Source organism: Fragaria vesca, linkage group LG6 (assembly GCF_000184155.1).
Source record: "Fragaria vesca subsp. vesca linkage group LG6, FraVesHawaii_1.0, whole genome shotgun sequence".
Classification (NCBI taxonomy): Eukaryota; Viridiplantae; Streptophyta; class Magnoliopsida; order Rosales; family Rosaceae; genus Fragaria; species Fragaria vesca.
In genome coordinates this window covers 20,637,845-20,655,918 of record NC_020496.1, presented here as the reverse complement: position 1 = coordinate 20,655,918, position 18,074 = coordinate 20,637,845, and the positions used below count along the sequence as shown (strand labels likewise).

Here is an 18,074-nt window from a genome sequence, read left to right as displayed (position 1 = left end):
TATATATATATATATATATTGGCACTAGCATTAATGCTAAACAAAAAATTAGGAGTAGCATTCAGACGCTAAAAAAATAAAATTAGAAAGCGATATAAGGACAAGGAAGAAACCCAGTGACCTGAGTCGATAACAACGACACTAGGAGGAGTCATAATAAATTTGTTAGACTTTGTTAAAATTGTTTAGAAAAAAAAAAAAAGATTAATTAGAGTAAATTTAGGAGATGATTACCCAAAAAAAAAAAGTAAATTTAGAAGATAATATAATTTATTGTTATAATTGGATGTTGTTAACTATGGTTAGTATGATTAAAAGATAGGACATGTGGCGTTCAACTAGGTGAGTAGGGATGATGGTGAGAAAGTATGGGTGGGGAGCAAATTTACATCTCCACGTCACTAAACTATATATATCACAATGGGAAAAAAAAAAAAAATACTATATATAAGATAATAATAAAGAGTTATGTCCACATAAAGTATATGTCACAAGTTATTTATAAACATTTTCACACAACACACCACAACACTATATATAATATGATAAAGAAGAGTTATGTCTATATAAACTATATATCATCAAATTTATTTACAAGCTACTTTTGAAATAGGTGCAAGGTCAAACATTCAAAGAGCAGACTTTCCCTAAATATCCCTAAATAGTATTTTGCAGCGGCTGGATTCTCTACCGGCAAGCGAAACCAGCAGTCGAAACTCTTCAGAGTTGTCGAAGTCTTCAAGAGAGAAGTCGTCGAGAGATTGCAGCTTACCAAATCCTCATCTTCTTCACCATCATCATCCCCCTAACTTGTTCCCATTTTCTAAGTACTAGCGCTACTTCTCTATTATCCTCATCCAACACTATATTAAGCGAAGAAATGGACACTACAATACGTTATTTGCGAGGAAATTTGTCCTCACTGAAAATTGACATCTCTCATCGTTATAGCTTTACAGCGAAGAACCTTTTTTTTCGTGTTCAGTTGGTCGAAGAATGCTCATCAAGAAAAGCTTCGACGACGATGATTTCAATCTTTTCAACATACTTCTATGACTTTTATCGATCATCATTACAGGTTGAGTGATGTTTATATCGTGTGTGTATGCTATTTTGTTTCCCGGTGTAATACGGCTTCCTTATCGGACTAGGAAAATGTCTAAATATCTCTACTCCAGCTAAAACCTGAAATCCTTTCACGATTGTAGTTTAATTTCTTCAAGATGATTATCGTCAAGGGTCAATTACACACCTCCTTTGTGTAAAAAAGTCAATTCTTTGAGCTATGTCATCAGTTCGGTGAAATTAAACTAAGAAATAGTTTTATATATCATGCTGAACCTCATCACCTTCTACATATAAATTGAACTAGATTAGGCAAGTAGCAGTATGAAATCACCGTCAAAATTTGCTCCCCTCTCATAAGTTCTTGTGCTGCGCAGTGCGCGCAGACTTATGTTTCGTTCCTTAGTGTTGTAGGCCTTCTCTGACAGTTAAAATACTCTTCAATGAGACATTCAGACAGTTATGATACTCTTCCATGAGACATTCGTATCTCAACTTCTCGATGCTGCGAAGTCCATGAGACCTTCACCACAGTCTTCACGTTCACGGGGAAGGTTTTGTTCTAGGAAAGCGAGAATTGAGGAGTGGTGGCGTTGTTGAAGGAATCCAAGGCTTCAAAATAAAACAAAAGTCTAAGGCTCAAAGGTTTTTTGTTGGCACAGGGGTAATTTGAATCCGCTACCAACTTATTCTTTTTTCTCTCTTTGATTTTAGTTTATGCTCTTCTTCGTTTTTCATTGTCTTCTATGAATTTATATTCTGATTCAATTTTGAATTTCACATTGTATATGAATTTTAAACCTTTCAACTACATCAAATCACAACTGAACAACTTTCTTGGTGGTTTGTTTGTATCTTTCTGTTTGGTATAGTCTTAAAGTTTTGTTCTCTTACGAATAATGTAATTTTAATTTTTAATGCAAATTTCTTGATGGCTTGAAAACTTTAAAGTCTTAGAGAATGGTTTTGTGTTTTATATTGGTAAGAATGAATGTTTCCAACTAGTCATTGAAAGAGGGTAAATGCAAGTTCTCTGTTGTTTCCATAAGCTGAAAACTCTACTTTTAAGTGATTGCATTTGAAATACATAAGAAACTAATAGTATAAGAAGTTTCTTACTTTGTTTTAATGAAGCATCAAATATAGCCAATGCAGCATCATTTGTTCATCAGAGTCTATTTATTTTTCTATACGAACAGTTATACACTATGCAAGCTGACCATTGTATCCCCTCATATTTAATGGATATGATGAGGCTATAGAGAATAAATTTTAGATATGTAATGGACAAAGCCTCTACTGGAGTCTTGGCATTTGAAATGTTTCAGCCACGTATTTGAGAATTAATGTTAGATGTCATTTTGGGTTTAAGCGTTTTCCTGTGCTTTTGTAGGAGGTTTTCCAACGGCCTTAGAAGTCACTTTGTTTGACAACTTCTTTTACTTTTAATACATGGTTGAAAACAGTCCAAAGTTAGAAGCATATCAATTATTAATCGAAATAAAAAAAATAAAAAAAATCAAGATCTTCATGGCTTCTTCACTAAATTTGTTCATAATTTTCTGTCCTGAAACTTATTAATTTCAATGAACATGAAGAGTGCAATGACTTTGTTATTTGTCTTGCTGCCCTATGCATGTTTTATGTTCATTCCTTCTTGGATTAATTACAAAACATCATCCGTACTATGATGCTATTTTTATTTTCATACCTAACTATTAAAAACTTACATTTTCATACCCGAAGTTTCATTTTGTTAGTATTTGGATACCCTAACCACTAACACTGTTAAATTTTGAGGGTATTTTCGTCATTACAATAAATATATCATTTTTTACATTTACTTTAACAAAATAATTTATTTTTTGAGGTTATCAAATACAAATAGAACAATTTACTTTAGCAAAAATACTCAAAAAAAAAAACTTCAAATTAAAATATTTATTTTTGCAACAATAGTGATAAAAGTTAATAGAACTCTTGTATGTATATATATTTTTAGAGCTACCTGTTAAGCAAAACAAAATAAAATAAATTATATTGAGAAAATATCAAATATCGATAGAAATTTTATCATATTTTATATAAACATGGTATATTTAACCAAAAATAGATTAAACATGTTTATATAAAAATTTGATAAAATTGTTATCGATTTTCGATATTTTCTCGATATAATTTATTTTAATTATATATTTTAATTTTATTTATTTTATTTTGTTTTGTTTAACATATAAGGTTTATAGTTGATACTAAAGAAAATCAAATACAGAATACAAGAGGCTTGGTTATGTTACTTACCTCCATCCTTGATTTTTTGAGAACTTTTGGATTTGAAAGCTGCAGGACTTGGAAGGTGTTCACCTGCAGTTTCTGGTTCAAAATAAAGCTTAGCAGAGATGAGTTATGGGTTCTGGTAGTAATATGTTTTTAAACAAATTCTCAAACCCAACAACTTAAGCTCTGTAGCTAACTGGCCAACTATGTTTACGAACCCAACTATGTAATGCCTAGATCAAATCAAATACCTTCGGATTTAAAATACAACTGTTTTACTTGCTATGACAGTCCAGGAAGATTTTGATGAATTCTTCAATTTCAAGATTGTGTAGGATACACTATGCGATTATTATCTTATCAACATGTCACGCTCTTCCAGGCTCAACTTACAGGGATGAATGGACTTTCAATCACTGAAAAATTGCAGGTATGGCGGTAATTGTTCGAAACAACAATAGTGCGATGATTGCTGGTCACTCTGGAGTCGCCCTCACTCGATCTCCTCTAGAAGCAGAACTAATCGCAATTTGCGATGGTCTTTTGTTGTTAAGCAATCTGAACCCATGCCCGGTTGTTTTTGCCTCTGATTCTTAAATCCTCATCAACGCCATGATCTCAAGAACCCCTCCTTCAGATTGGAGGGTTGCAAACCTCTTTGCTCAAGCCCGGTACCTCTCCTCAACCCGGCAAATCAGCTGGTTATGGACCAGTAGAAAGGCAAATCGTACAGCAGACTGCGTCGCTGCCCTTGCCCTATCGGATTCTTGCCCCTCAGATTGGGTGTCGAACCCTCCTTCCTCCTTGATGAATATTCTGGTGTATGATGAACTGCCGTGTCCTCATTAGCAGTCTGCCCCTGTTTTTCTTTATTTTGTTTTTGTTTTTTTCTTTCTCTTTGTTGTTTCCTCTCGCCAAAAAAAAAAAAATCACTGAAAAAAGTCAAGAAACATCTCCTCTGAAATCTCATAACAAACTACCCTAGAATGCAGCACAAGAAATAACAGTAATTGATAAACCCATCCTGCTAATGAGGCCAACATTCAGATTTCAAAGTCTCCATACAGAATAACAAAACAGATTATAGTATTCCAGGTCGACCAGCCTCACACAAAGAGTTTTAAACTGTATTACAAGATCTCATACAGACCAAAGAAAAACAGTAGAATTCAATATGCCAACCATACACTCATCCACAACTCCATCTCCGTCACCAGGGGAACAAAGTGCAGCTCTAAGAGTACACAATTTGATCAGTTATGAAAGCTTTGAGGCCCTGTAACCTGCAACAAATATAAGCAAATGAATGTTACATTGTGATAATGATGTAGATCAGAAACAAAAGAGCGGCAAAGAATCAAACATTGATACAAGGAAAAGAAGACTCAGGACTGACATTCTTAAGACACAATAAATCCAACCAATAATGACATGACTGCACACATTTCTATTGAATAAAAGTTGTTTTGGATGCTTGAATGGGAACGTCATGACATTTGTAGTAGTTTGCTGATATGATCTCACACAAATAGTGAATGTTAAGATCGACAGAGGATAGCACAACATACCATAGAATTAGTCACGATGCCTAGACCGACTGTCATTGTGCTTGTCATTCCCGTACCTTCTTCTCTCACTTGATCTGGAATCCTGTCTATCTCTCTCAGTCTCCTTATTTTCCCGTTGTTCCTCCAGGTTTTCATGTCTTCTGTATCTACGCTCCCCTTCATCTTCTCCATGCCTTCTAGACTTCTGCCCATCTTCATTATGTCTGACAGTTTCATGCCTTCTCCTCTCACTTGATCTAGACTCATCATATTTTGCTCTCTTGTAATCCATATGTCTATCCCTCTCAATATCCTCATTTGCCCCCTTTTCCTCTCTATTACCTCGCTTTCTACTTTCAAGACCCTGTTCCAGACCTTCCCTGGGCCTTCTATAATCATGGTCCACTTCATCTCTTTCATGCTTCCTTCCTCTTTGAAGTTCACCATTGTAGTGCCTTCCACGTCCTCCATCACCCTCTTCAACCCTTTCCGGTTTCCTCTCAATATTAGTATCATCATTAGCATCATTCCTGTCACTTCTTCTACTTTTTTCTGTAATTGCACCTCTACTTTTTCTGGATCTTTCATAGTCAGATTCACTATCAACATCTTCAACCCTTCCAGGTTTCCTCCCAATATTAGTATCATCATCATTAGTATCATTTCTGCCACTTCTTCTACTCTTTTCTGCTATTGCACCTCTACTCTTTCTGGATCTTTCATAGTCAGAATCATCTTTATCTACCCTGCGGATGCCCTGATGATTTCTTTGCAGCTCAATTTGGCTACTTTTCCTTTCCATTCTGCTGTCAAGATCAGCCTCATGCCCAGAGTCATGCCTTTTGTTTGGTTTCACATGTTGTTTGCCCTTTTCAATTCTGCTCTTCGGCAATTCTTCAGGATAACCAGAATCATCATCTGAATCATGCCTCCTGCGAGGTTGTTGTGATTTCTTGACTTCCTTTGCGGATCTATCCTCGGCATCTTCACTGGCAGCAGAATCATCAGTATCATCATTTCTGCTTTTACTATGCTTCTTTACAACCTTCCTTTTCTTGTCACCATCATCTTCAGAACCATCTACATCTGCATCATGCCTCCTACGAGGTTGTTCGGGTTTCTTGACTTCCCTTATGGATCTATCTTTGGCATCTTCACTGGCACTGGAATCATCAGTATCATCGTTTCTGCTTTTACTATGCTTCTTTACAGCCTTTTTCTTCTTGTCAACATCATCTCCAGAATCATCTTCATCTGATTCATGCCTCCTACGAGGTTGTTTGGATTTCTTAATATCCTTTCTGGATCTAGCCCCCGCATCCTCACTGGTATCAGAATCATCAGCTCTATCGTCTCGCCTTTTACTATGCTTCTTTACAACCTTTTTCTTCTTGTCAACATCATCTCCAGAATCATCTTCATCTGAATCATGCCTCCTACGAGGTTGTTTGGATTTCTTAATTTCCTTTCTGGATCTATCCCCCGCATCCTCACTGGTATCAGAATCATCAGCTCTATCGTCTCGGCTTCTACTATGCTTCTTTACAACCTTCCGCTTCTTATCAACATCAACATCTGAATCATCTTCTTCTGAATCATACCTCTTCTTATTGTATTTCTCAACCTTCTTCGATGTATCAACTTCAGAATCATCTTCTTCACTGCTGCTACTTCTACTACAACGCTTTTTCTTCTTATCAGGTTTCAGAGGGCTACCACTGCTATCTGTATCAGAAGAATCATCCTTATGCCTTCTCTTCCTGCTTCCTTTCTTTTTCGTCCGCCTAGACTCCTTCAGACTCTTTTTCTTATCTTTCTCAACCTTCTGCTTCTCCTCCACAGACTTCTTCCACCCATTATCCCTATCCAAAAACGAATGCTCTTTCCTCTCATAATACCTACTACCATCATTCCTCGGACTAATTATCATTCCCTCCTCAATCTCCTCAGCATTTGTTTCTGTAACTTCAGGCTTTAGCTTAAGAGCATCTCTTAGGTTCTCCATCTGCTTCTCCTTCCTAGCTGCAATCTGGTGGGTCTGTGTATCCGAAACCCTGTTCAAAATATACAGTGTCAATCAATACACCATAACTAAGAGCGTAGTCGATATGATCAGATCTAGCCTATATAACTACAACTACAAGAGCCGAAAAATAAAAACCGAAAATCATACACAGCAACAAAACCTTGCATCATCAATCAATAACATAACACATGCTACCTGAGCTATCAAAAACCGAAATCATGCTTCAAATTACTTCTTAAGATTATTAAACAATACAAAAACACCGGAAACAGATTAATTAATCTACCAACTAAGCACTGCAGAAAAACAAAACGAGATTAGATTATTGAGGATTGTGAATCTCTTACTTCTTATCTCCTCCGAGAACAATGGCAGTGGGCCCGCCCATCTCCTCCGAGGCGGCGGCGGCTTCGAGAGTCCTCCTAACTTCGGCGACCTTCTCGGCGATCTCATCGTCGGTGAATCCCTGATCGGTCAGCTTGTCTTCCAGCACGACGAGCTTGAGCTCAATCTGGCGCTTGCGGTCATGCTCGAGGATGTCACGGTTCGCCTTCTTGGAGACGCCGGCCATGCCTTGGTCGCCTTCAAAGCCTCGGGAGTTACCGTCGGCCTTGCCGGTCTTGGATTTGATGAAGAACTTGTTCGTCTGGATGTAGCCATTGGTTCCTGACCCTCTCGGAGTCTGTAACCCTATGCCGTTGTACATATCGGAATCTGAGTTTAGCGACGAAACCCTAAATGAATTTGAGAGGAAAACTAGAAAGCGCGACGAGATGTGTTTGCTCTCTCTTATAAGAGGAGAGGAAGAGAAAAATATCTAAAACCTTTTCTCAGATTTGAAAGGAAAATAAATATAAATAAAAAATAGAAAAAGAAAAAAAATCATGGGGTCAGGGGACACGTGCTGCGTCTAGGCGGTCCATAGTGTCATGGGCCTATACATACCGCGGGGTCCCTCATTTAAAAGGAATAAAACGGATCATATGGGCTAGACGGACACGGGCTGCGTCTAGGCGGTCAGGTGTCACGTGGGCCTAAACGGGTTGGGGGCCCTCCATTTAACACGGGCTGCAATCTGATACATGGTCGATTAAAGCAACCATCTTTCACAATACGCAGTATTTAGTTTGAGCTTAATTGATCATATATTCCTCTTGGTTTCTAACAGTTTTAGATTACAAAAGGAGTCTTTACATGAATTGGTGTAAGTGCAGGGATTCAGAAGCGGAGAGTTGTCATAGAAAACGGCCATGGGGAGAAGCTTGTGGGGACATTACAAGAGCTCGTTGGGTTCCTCAAAGGGACAACACAGCTCTTTCTTCCTTATTTTGTGCCATGAAATTATATCACTGGTGATTGTTGAAAAAAGTTTGTAATTTGTAGGTATTCTATGATCAGTGTGTTGAGAGGAGCTGTTTTAATTTGGTTCCAACATGACTTCGCTGGAAATGGGTGAGCTCTTCAAAACAATTTTCCTAGCTCTTTACCATTCTTACCATCTTCTTTCTACTTCTTGTAGTTTTCTTCAGTTCGGATGTAACTATCCTCTTTCTACTTCTTGACTGAATTAAATGGACAGCCAGGGACGTATCTACCTCCTACGTTAATGGCAACCCTAGCTAGAATATGGTCTATATATATAGCAACACATTTAATATGAATTAACTACTGTTTAGCATAATAATGTAACATTATGAACCAGATCGAAGATGAATACGATTATGACATCACCCATGGTGTTCTCTGGGTGTTGTTCCCAATCCTGATGTTGAAGGGCGGAGGCAGATTACTTTCAAAATCGAGAGCCACCTTTAATATGTTTAGCATTATGGTACAAGCATGCTTTAGGCTAAAACCGACTACATCCAGAAAGAAAAGGAAAATATATCCAACCATGACCAAATTTAAGTGGAGTAAAAGAAGAGACATTGCTATAACTATTTGTTAACAAAGGTCAAAACTTTTGCCCAACTTGTTCAAAGAATGTCTATGGATACATGCAACAAGAGCATACAGTATTCATACTATGGTACAAACTATTGGGTATATATTATGGGTACAAACTTTTGCCCACCTAGAATTTCGGTGGGTATATATGTACCACGTCGAGGCAGATAAAGAACTTGACTATGATCAACATCTAAAACCAGAACCGCTTAAAGTCCAACCCAGTAAGAACGTCCATTGCTGTTGTGAATCGGTAAACTGCTGGGTGATGCCACTCCCCATTCGTACCAGACCTGAATCACATTACATAGGTACAGATTAATAACTCATTACAAGTCAAAGACCACAAACTCAGAAACAGTATAATCACCTTGGAAGGGCTACAACAACGCCAAAAATGTACTTCAAGAGAGGAACCAGGACTCAAACAAACTGGTGTCCTTAATGGGAAAAATATGGGAAACCAGCTGAACATGTTTGGTGTTGATGTTGCTGGTTCAATGCCAAGATGAACTTCTTTGTACAGTGTGGAGTCAAAGTAGCCAGCAAATCCTAAAAGCCACAGGGGAAAGTCAGTAAGATATCATGATATATCAAATTCTATCAATGATATAAACATCATAATTCCATCCCAGCATATACATATTCAGATGGTTCACTGGTCTACTTAAAATAACAAATTTACTTGCAATCTTAAAAATCAAGGGTGCAGAGTAGAGCAAAACCATCATATTTGAATTGTTATACGTGTATTCACTCACCCTCTTTACATCACATATTTTAACCTCCTAGATTGTAAACGATTGTCATTATAATTCGTTTAGTGGAGCTTTTGTTTTAGGCCACAACTAATATGACATCATACAGAGACGAAGAAGAATTTATAGCAAAAGATTGGCCTTTCAGTGTTAATTTATATTATAACATGATTCATTAAATTTTTTAATTACATCACACAAGAGTCATCCTGGCACACAATCAGAGAATTTGAGCACACTCACAAGAAGCAACACATACCATGAACCATAGCAGACCCAGTATCACCAGATATTTCAAACTTCAACTTCGTGTAGCGGCTATTGCTTTTGTCAATTGATCGGTTTGGATGGGTGAACGTGAACACCTGTTTATTGGAAACAATATCAGATGATAAAAACCCTAGACAAGGGTCGAAAGTAACACAAACAAGTGAACTAAAACTGAGAACTAATATCAAAGATGAGTGGTGTGGAAAAACTCACGGGTTGAGGAGGAGCCAGTCTAGCAATGTTGTGCAATTTAACAACATAAGCAGTTTCAAAGTGTGCAACATCTTTATGTGCCTTAACCTGCAAGAATAAAAAAAATCACAACTATCAAGTCCAAAAAAGTCTGAAATAGACAAACTAAGAAATGATGGGCACAAGGATGTGAGCATACATCGTTGTAAAGCTTTGAAGCAGTCACTGGATGGATGTAACTCGTATACCTGATATGAGGCATATCAGATTTTTAGACAAGCCAGAGTTCTGAAGAATCTGATTAATCCAACAAACTATGAGGGCAAAAAGAGAAAGAAATCAAATATTTACATACGAGGAAGGTATTGAGATTCCATCTTCTTTCAAAAATTTCTGCGCTCCATCAAGACACTCAGGAGACAGCTCATTATCACCAAAAGAACCCAATAATTCACTAACCTGATGTAATTAAAGGGAATATTAACATCACAAACAAATAAGTCATAAAATTAAAACACATGAAATCTAACTAACCATAAGAATACTGGCTTACCAAAATGTCAGCTTTCTCAGGAGCATCCCAATGTCTCATATCGCTTGAAATTATGGAAACAATGTTTTCCCACCCCTCTAGTTTAACCAAGCTCTGTTCCAAAAAACAGACATCAATATATGAAATGTTGCACCATCACAGAGGAAGACTTCAAACACTTGCACACCCAGGAATATTCAATTGCAAGGTGTCAAAATCAAGTTGCAATAGGGAGAATTTAAACTCACATGAAGTGTAACTACAGCATTTGGATTTTTTTCCACGGCGTAAACTTTAAGCCTGCGCCCAGTTTCTTCAGCTGCCTATACACGAACAGAAGCAATAAAAATGTTTAAATTGTCTCCACATAAACCCAGTTTGCTTATACAGAAAAAGTCCAACGACAAGTATGTAAGAGACTGCGGGAGCCACCTGCAGTGATGCCCTAACTAGAGGCCCACGTCCTGCTCCTACAACCATTAATACCTTGCCACAAATGAAAAAAAATAAATCATATAAGCAATGCCACAAACTTAATAAATAACCATTAAACCACATTATTAACAGGCAAGCAGCTTACAGTGGTTACTGTAGAAGACTTTTCATCTGGAACCCTGTCCTGTAAAGCTTTGGCAATTGCCCTTTGGTACTAACAATGAAAAAATAACATATTATATAAAGCTCCTCAAAAGGATACAACTAACTAAAATGATAATTACAGAATTCAATTAACAAGTACCTGAATATATTTTGTTGTATCCTTTTCAAATGTCTCATAAGTCTGAGCCTCTAGATTATCCATGAGTGGCTGCATTGTAATATCGAATCAAATCACTAGACACAATCAAGAAAGAAATTACTAAAGGAAAAATAATCCAACAGAGCAGTAGGCAAAGAAGAAAACCTGTAAAGGTGACTGCAAGAAATCCCTGTAACCAAGCTGCATAAGAATAGAAGAGTCAAACAAAGATAATGAAAGTGAGTGAGAGAGAGAGAGAGAGAGAGAGAGAGAGACCTACAAACCGTTCTTGCTCAGGAAGTGGATCCATCCTTTGGTAGAGATAGCCAACATAATCCAAATAAGGTCTCAAGGGATGTTTCTGTACACCTGAATGTCAAGAATTCTTCTTCAGAAAGGTAAACATAAAAAAGAGGAACTGAACATCAATGCTTGAGTTAATAAAAGCTCATTTCATTAAAAATCATTATGAAAGTTTCTTCTCTTTTATTTTCTGAAAATGCAAATGGTAACAATCACTCATAAGCACTTATGAAATGATTGCTGTCAAAATAGTAGCTTAAGCTTTTCTGGCTCAACCAGCTGATTTAATTTTTCAAGGAAATAGTGTATGCTTAAGTAGAAGTATTAAGGATCATACATTTTTAAACTGCACATAGATCTTACCATCAACATTGTTTTCATTATTATTTGCAGCTAAGTCTGAATTCATATTGGTAAGACTGTGTACAGATTGTCCTGATAAAACTATCTGAAAATCACATGACAAAGATTAGTAAAGTGAAAATTAGATCAAAAGAATTGAGAAAATTAGCAAAAAAGGAAAGATTCACTTTAGTTAGGTAAAAAACTAAATATAGACAATGGCGAAAGAACCAATTGAAGGAAAGAAAAGCAGGTTATATCCCTTTGATATATTCAATCAAACAAATCCTTTTGCCTCAATACCAGTATCCAAACAAGTAGGATCCATTCAAATTCATTCTACTATATTCACCAATCCCATATTTTAAAGTATCATGACAAAATAGTTTTGTTGATAACCAAAAAAAAATATAGATATATAAATTCGGATATATCACTCGAGATATCTTCCTCAAGGCCTAAAGTACAGGGTTGGAAGGTGATTTATTTTGAAACTGCAGGGAAAGAAGAGACGAAACTTTGATGTAACAAAGAATATTGTCAACTGATGACAAATTCTTCACAAATACCTGTATAGAATGGTTGAAAAACCCAGAAACTAGCTTTTGGTGGCGTTTTGACAGACATGGGTAACCTCGTGCATTTGTTAGAAAGCACTGTAGAATCAACAAGAACATTGTTACAAAATTAGCTTACCATTGAACCACCAAGCAGCAAGTAACATTTGCTGATCATAAGAAAACCAACAGTCTAAAGCATATGATTACATCAGTACTGAATATGGCTGCTCGGACAGACTCCCCAAACCAACGCCCAAGTGAATTTGCAGAGGGTAGTGAACTCCTAACGAATTAAAAAAAAAGTATCAAACTCTGGTCGAATGATCACAATTTAGTCGAAATGAATGAGGATGGTCAATGTTGAACTTACAGAACATCAAGGACAACTGATAATTGACTGTGATGTTCACATAGTAGACGAAATGAATTCCAAGTGTCCCAAGAATCCTCCTGGATGGGAAATACAAGATACATAGGATGATTACCATCTGAAGTTCCACGCAAAATCAACAACCTCAACAAAAAAGGGGCAACTCACCAAATTATCAGCGTTAACAGAAGCTGTATCATTATCAGTCTTGACCAAAGGAATCCGCAGCCACAACTAAATAACAGGAAATGTAATTAGGAAATTCGAGAAGCAGAAAACACAGGGAAATACAATAAACAGGTTATGACAACGAAAGGTACTCACCTGCATACTTTGTAGACCCTGTAAAATCTGATTTACACACCTAGCATAATTCGCACATGACTTTCCCTTTGGAGGTGGAAGAAGACATGCCTGCACAAGTAATACATGACATTTAAAATGCCATCACAGAAAATGGATTCAGTTAATGAACTTCAAAACTAATTTGGCGTAGATAAGTACACAGGACATATTACGTGTCCTGTTTAAGCAATGCAAAATATTTGATGAAAAACAATTCAGATTATACAGACCTGCAGGGACAAATGAGACGCCCATGCTACCTCCTGCTTCAATGTAATTTCTGAGTCGCTTCGGAGGATCTCGTCTTCAGAATCTAAGTCAATCCAGGAGCTAATTTTTCCTGAAAGTTTTCAAAAATCCACTATGAGCAGGCAAGGTATTAGTATGCAAGGAAAGGTACGGAGAAAAGTGAAAGGAACAAAAAAAAATAGAAGAACAAGAAAATGGAGAACATTAGATGCACAAAAGGAGAAAACACAGGGAACAAAAGAATCTCTTTTGCACAGTACACCCTGATGGAATAACAGAATCTCTTCCAGTCTTCCCTGTGTCTTCTGCTTCTTGAGTTTGTAGTTCATCAACCGAAGGAAATGTGATTCGTACCCACGACATGATTGCTCCATTGGGCAGGGCTCAAAACCAAGTCTGACCCAGCAAATGGCAGAACACTAAATGCACCACTGTTCTTTTGCATTAAGCTTGGCCGATAAGAGGGATCCATCTACATAATGAAATCAAACAGGTCAGTTGCAAAATTCGATTCAGATGACAAATGGAGAAAGAATATAGAATGAATGAAAATAAACAGGCAAAGACCTTAGAGACACAATCACAAACTGTAAATCGGTCAGAATATTAACAATGAGGCATTTAAGAACCTATATACATAATGGTCGGGGCAGATTATTTGAATATTTTCAAAATATTGAAACTAAGAGCTCATTTGAGGAGCCAATTGGAGATGCTCGAGCAGTTTTTCTATTACAGTGCTGACAAATTGAACAGGTTAACACCCAACTAGGAGTAGAAATATTGACAATGTAGTTAATAGCCTAAAGGTGAAACCAGATATATGTTTCACTATTAAAGGTCACCAACAAAGCATTATTTTGGGTGAGCTTACTGACCATCTACACAAATGAATAGCCATCGCTGACCATGTGTAATTGGCTAATTAGCCACCAGGAGCAAGCATTTTATTTTTGTTTCATCTGACTTGACATCGTTTTATATAGAAGATATTGGAAATATAAACCTGTTGACCCTGATGAAAAATTTTCAGATCTGACAAGGATAAAAAGAAGTAGAAAGGTACCAGAAATTAAAAGAAAATGTAGGTAATGACCTAAATGTAAAGCCAGAGTTCTGCTTCACTAGTAAAGGCCACCAACAAAGCGTTACTTTCGGTGAGCTTACTGACCATTCACACAAAACAACAGCCATCTGGCTATATGTGACTGGCTAATTAGCTACCAGGAGCAAAGTAAATGCAGAATTGTACACGGCAAAACCACAAATAACTAATTAAACATTCAAACATTACTATTTAACTCAATCTTTTCCCATTATCTTAAGTAGAAAATACCACGAATGTAGTTAGTGGCTGTAGAGTGAAGCCGCATGGTAAGGCAGCTGCACCGGACCGCCTCTAATGCAACATTGTTCTAGGTGAGCTTATTGACCAATCACATAACAAGTACAGCTTTACAGCCGCTACGTGACTGGCTTGTTACTCACCGTACAAGATTGGAACTTAAACATTACTAAGAATCCACAATTACTAACCAATAGCAAAACCTAAAATCCAAATCAAATCCTAACTTGACAATGTGGTTAGTGGCTGTAGAGTGAGAGCTGATGGTAAAGCAGCCGCACCGGACCGCCTCTAACACCTCACTATAGGTTGAGCTTATTTGACCATTCACATAATAGTCAATACGTGACTGGCTAGTTAGTCCCCATGATTATCTGAATTTCTAAACACAGCAGCGAAATAAAAATATAGGAATAAGACGACGGACCAGAGTAGCGACGACGAAGTCGAAGGAGCCATGGATGAGATTCAAGGAGAGGAGGTTAGGCATGTCATCGCTGAACTCGGTCTCCACGCCGCAGTAGCGAGACTCGCTCTTGTCCCCTTGTCTTTCCCCAAGCGGCATTTTTTGGTGCTCACTGTAACTGCTCTGCTTCCCTAAACCCTAATAGAGAGAGAGAAGAAGAAGCAGAAGCAGAAGGGTTTAGGAGAGGCTGCGGAGCTTTAAGGACTAGGGTTTTGGATTCAACGCAGTTTTGACGGGGTTGTTTTGGTAATTACGACCTATCTGGGTTTCATTTTAACTGAGGTCTGGGCTAGGCGGAACCTATGCGGGTTGGGCCTGCGCAGGCGGGTCGGTCCATCTTAAAAAATATATATAAAACGACGACGTTGAGGAGGAAAACATGCGATGGAGTCTGAGAGAAGCGCGGGCTGAAGAGGGCAGTTCTTATCTAAACCAAGCTCACGAGATTATCATTTAACCTAACTACTGCAATTTCTGCTTTGCTTTCCCTTGGGATCAGTTCAATCAGCTACTATGAGTATAGAGCAAATCATCAGTAGATCAGTTTATATGCTCGCAATTTTTGCGTTCAACAAAAAATGAGGGAATGAAGCAGAAATTAAAAGCCAATGACAATGAAGAAACACTTCTGAGAGGTTAAAAAGCTTATTCATGCTCCATACGACAGAGTTCATAGCACAAGGAGACTAAAGTGCATATCTATCATCAATATTATCTACATTCCAATATACTCCGTAAAGTTGCTTGATTTACAAGCTTATGAGCATAAAATAGAACATAAACGCAAACATAGAACCATCCACCTGAGCCCTTCTTGTGAAGGCCATAGACTTCAAGCACTGCCTTTTATAACATTTCCATAATCAGCTCCATGCACCTCTGCAAAACCACCACCCTTGACATCCTTATCCAAATCCTCAAAGTAGTCCTCTCGGGCATTGTCGGCCAACATGAGAGCAACCAGCCAGAAAAGGGATGAATCAAGGGATACAAAAGCACCGCCACCAAGGAGACCGGTCTTAGCAGTGGGGCACGTTGTTTCAATATTGTGATGAACATTTCGTGATAGATGCAGTTGCTCCGTTATTGTAGTCCATAGCAACAGAGCTGCAGCTAGTCCTGCTGTAAGCCTGTGTAATTCCACCACCGTCAAAGAAACACAATTAGAAAGAGGATGAAAACTTTTGGCAGACTGCCTACGCATAACGGAACTCTAGAATAAGATGGTTTAAACTAAAACATTTCGTTCACTAAACATTATCTGAAATGATGTCAACTTGAATGATAGATAGCGTGTTCAAGATGGATGTCATAATGCAATGTATTTCACACAATAGGTCTGGTCCTTCAAACTCCTTTTTACAGGAGTGAATTGCTATGTCATCTATTCCACCGATTCTTATGATCCATGTCTTTCATACACCAGATCCATACTAGGCTTCCTTGCAAGTCCTTCACCAAGTCCCAGTCATTGATTAAGTACTTGCAGAGCCACCATTGTATTAAGTTGACAAATATTCTAGCAAGATATTATCCTCTTCCCATGAATGAACAACAATGAAAGGGTATATTATGCAGCATGAGATGCATTATAGAGAAGTCTAGCAGGAAAATATGTAGGCAGTGAAAACTGAAAAGCAGTATATCTCAGGAGTCAGAACCAACATATATGTCAATACAAATCAGCGACAAAAATGCATATATCAGACAAAACTGCAGCATAGAAAAGCACACTCACAAAGAAATGTTGAAGAACACGACGAAACTCTTGCTCCGGAACAAAGCAGCTTGTGGAAGGGACTTCCCTTGATATGGGTAAAACAATGACAAGAACCCGACCACTGTAGACACAAGGAGAAATGCAAATGACAGATATCCCAAGGCAACCGAAGGATCAGAAGGATACTTGCAAACAACAACATCTTTCCCTGGCAATGGAGTTCCAGATGCAGGCTGCAAATGCATCAAAACAAAGTATCCAATCAGTAGCCAACAAAACGAGTATACCAGTAAAAACTCAGCTGAAAACGAGCTTATCTTATAGAATGGGACTCGGTTTCTGTGCTAAATTTGATTCTGATGATTATTCTGAAACATAACTATTACTTTCTTAGGGATTGATTCAGCAAACTCAAGTCACTGACTCTTAATCCCCGAATCTATCTGGGCACCAGTATTCTTATGATTCAAGGCATTGGCGATTCATACAGTACTGACACTATCCAAAGGAAGAAGATTTACAAAGTACAATATTCTATCATCATTGAAATACACAAACTCCAACCTTACAGATATGACATACTCAAAATTCAATCTTTGATATAAACAAACCACCATCCACAAATAGCAACAGAACAATAATATCATAGATCAAATAAATCATCAATCTTTTTGATACAAAATTCACCAATTTACATAATCTCATTCATAATTCACCAAAATTACCTTCTTGTTTTCCGCAATAATCCCGAAAACAAAAGACAGCACACCAAAGACACCCACTATCAAAGCCATCTGCCTCACCGTCACAGCCATCGCCCTGAAACTACAGAACCCCAAAACTAAATCACAAAACTCAAACACACACACAAACCGAACACCAAAAACCAAACACACACAAACTGAACACCACATACCAAACACACACTTACTTGATTATATCAAAACGATGTCGTACTGAATCGATTCTTTGTAGAAAAGAGAGAGAGAGAGAGAGAGAGAGAGAGAGAGAGAGGAGAGGA

At 37.6% G+C, this 18,074-nt stretch overlaps 3 protein-coding genes across 3 annotated transcripts; all 3 read right to left on the bottom strand.

Moving 5' to 3' along the window:
• Window positions 1–4,285: 4,285 nt before the first annotated feature.
• Window positions 4,286–7,743, bottom strand: LOC101307141. The gene is made up of 3 exons (XM_004305551.1): window positions 7,263–7,743; window positions 4,911–6,943; window positions 4,286–4,625 (listed from the first exon to the last, which is right to left on the bottom strand). The coding sequence occupies exons 1-2, from the start codon at window positions 7,619–7,621 to the stop codon at window positions 4,918–4,920; spliced, it is 2,385 nt and encodes a 794-aa protein (XP_004305599.1). The 5' UTR covers window positions 7,622–7,743; the 3' UTR covers window positions 4,286–4,625; window positions 4,911–4,917.
• A 964-nt stretch (window positions 7,744–8,707) lies between these two features.
• Window positions 8,708–15,443, bottom strand: LOC101293505 (protein arginine N-methyltransferase 1.5-like). Its single transcript, XM_004303392.1, has 22 exons — window positions 15,295–15,443; window positions 13,877–13,994; window positions 13,504–13,613; window positions 13,253–13,342; window positions 13,097–13,162; window positions 12,929–13,008; window positions 12,766–12,841; window positions 12,568–12,654; window positions 12,020–12,104; window positions 11,634–11,722; window positions 11,519–11,554; window positions 11,354–11,422; window positions 11,195–11,263; window positions 11,047–11,100; window positions 10,863–10,937; window positions 10,636–10,728; window positions 10,438–10,541; window positions 10,282–10,330; window positions 10,104–10,190; window positions 9,880–9,985; window positions 9,233–9,414; window positions 8,708–9,155 (listed from the first exon to the last, which is right to left on the bottom strand). The coding sequence occupies exons 1-22, from the start codon at window positions 15,430–15,432 to the stop codon at window positions 9,072–9,074; spliced, it is 1,947 nt and encodes a 648-aa protein (XP_004303440.1). The 5' UTR covers window positions 15,433–15,443; the 3' UTR covers window positions 8,708–9,071.
• A 518-nt stretch (window positions 15,444–15,961) lies between these two features.
• LOC101293802 lies at window positions 15,962–18,068 on the bottom strand. Its single transcript, XM_004303393.1, has 4 exons — window positions 17,985–18,068; window positions 17,779–17,878; window positions 17,072–17,286; window positions 15,962–16,463 (listed from the first exon to the last, which is right to left on the bottom strand). The coding sequence occupies exons 2-4, from the start codon at window positions 17,866–17,868 to the stop codon at window positions 16,166–16,168; spliced, it is 603 nt and encodes a 200-aa protein (XP_004303441.1). The 5' UTR covers window positions 17,869–17,878; window positions 17,985–18,068; the 3' UTR covers window positions 15,962–16,165.
• Between the last annotated feature and the right edge of the window lie 6 nt (window positions 18,069–18,074).

Coding starts and splice junctions, on each gene's coding strand:
- LOC101293505 (XM_004303392.1), bottom strand. CDS start 15,432: ATGCCGCTTGGGGAAAGACAAGGGGACAAGAGCGAGTCTCGCTACTGC. Junction 10,542..10,635: donor CTGAGAAAGCTGACATTTTG/GTAAGCCAGTAT, acceptor TAATTACATCAG/GTTAGTGAATTATTGGGTTC. Junction 9,415..9,879: donor TGGGTCTGCTATGGTTCATG/GTATGTGTTGCT, acceptor TGTGGCTTTTAG/GATTTGCTGGCTACTTTGAC.
- LOC101293802 (XM_004303393.1), bottom strand. CDS start 17,868: ATGGCTGTGACGGTGAGGCAGATGGCTTTGATAGTGGGTGTCTTTGGT. Junction 17,287..17,778: donor TTATTGCGGAAAACAAGAAG/GTAATTTTGGTG, acceptor ATGCATTTGCAG/CCTGCATCTGGAACTCCATT. Junction 16,464..17,071: donor GTGTTCTTCAACATTTCTTT/GTGAGTGTGCTT, acceptor GGAATTACACAG/GCTTACAGCAGGACTAGCTG.
- LOC101307141 (XM_004305551.1), bottom strand. CDS start 7,621: ATGTACAACGGCATAGGGTTACAGACTCCGAGAGGGTCAGGAACCAAT. Junction 6,944..7,262: donor GTTCTCGGAGGAGATAAGAA/GTAAGAGATTCA, acceptor TATTTTGAACAG/GGTTTCGGATACACAGACCC.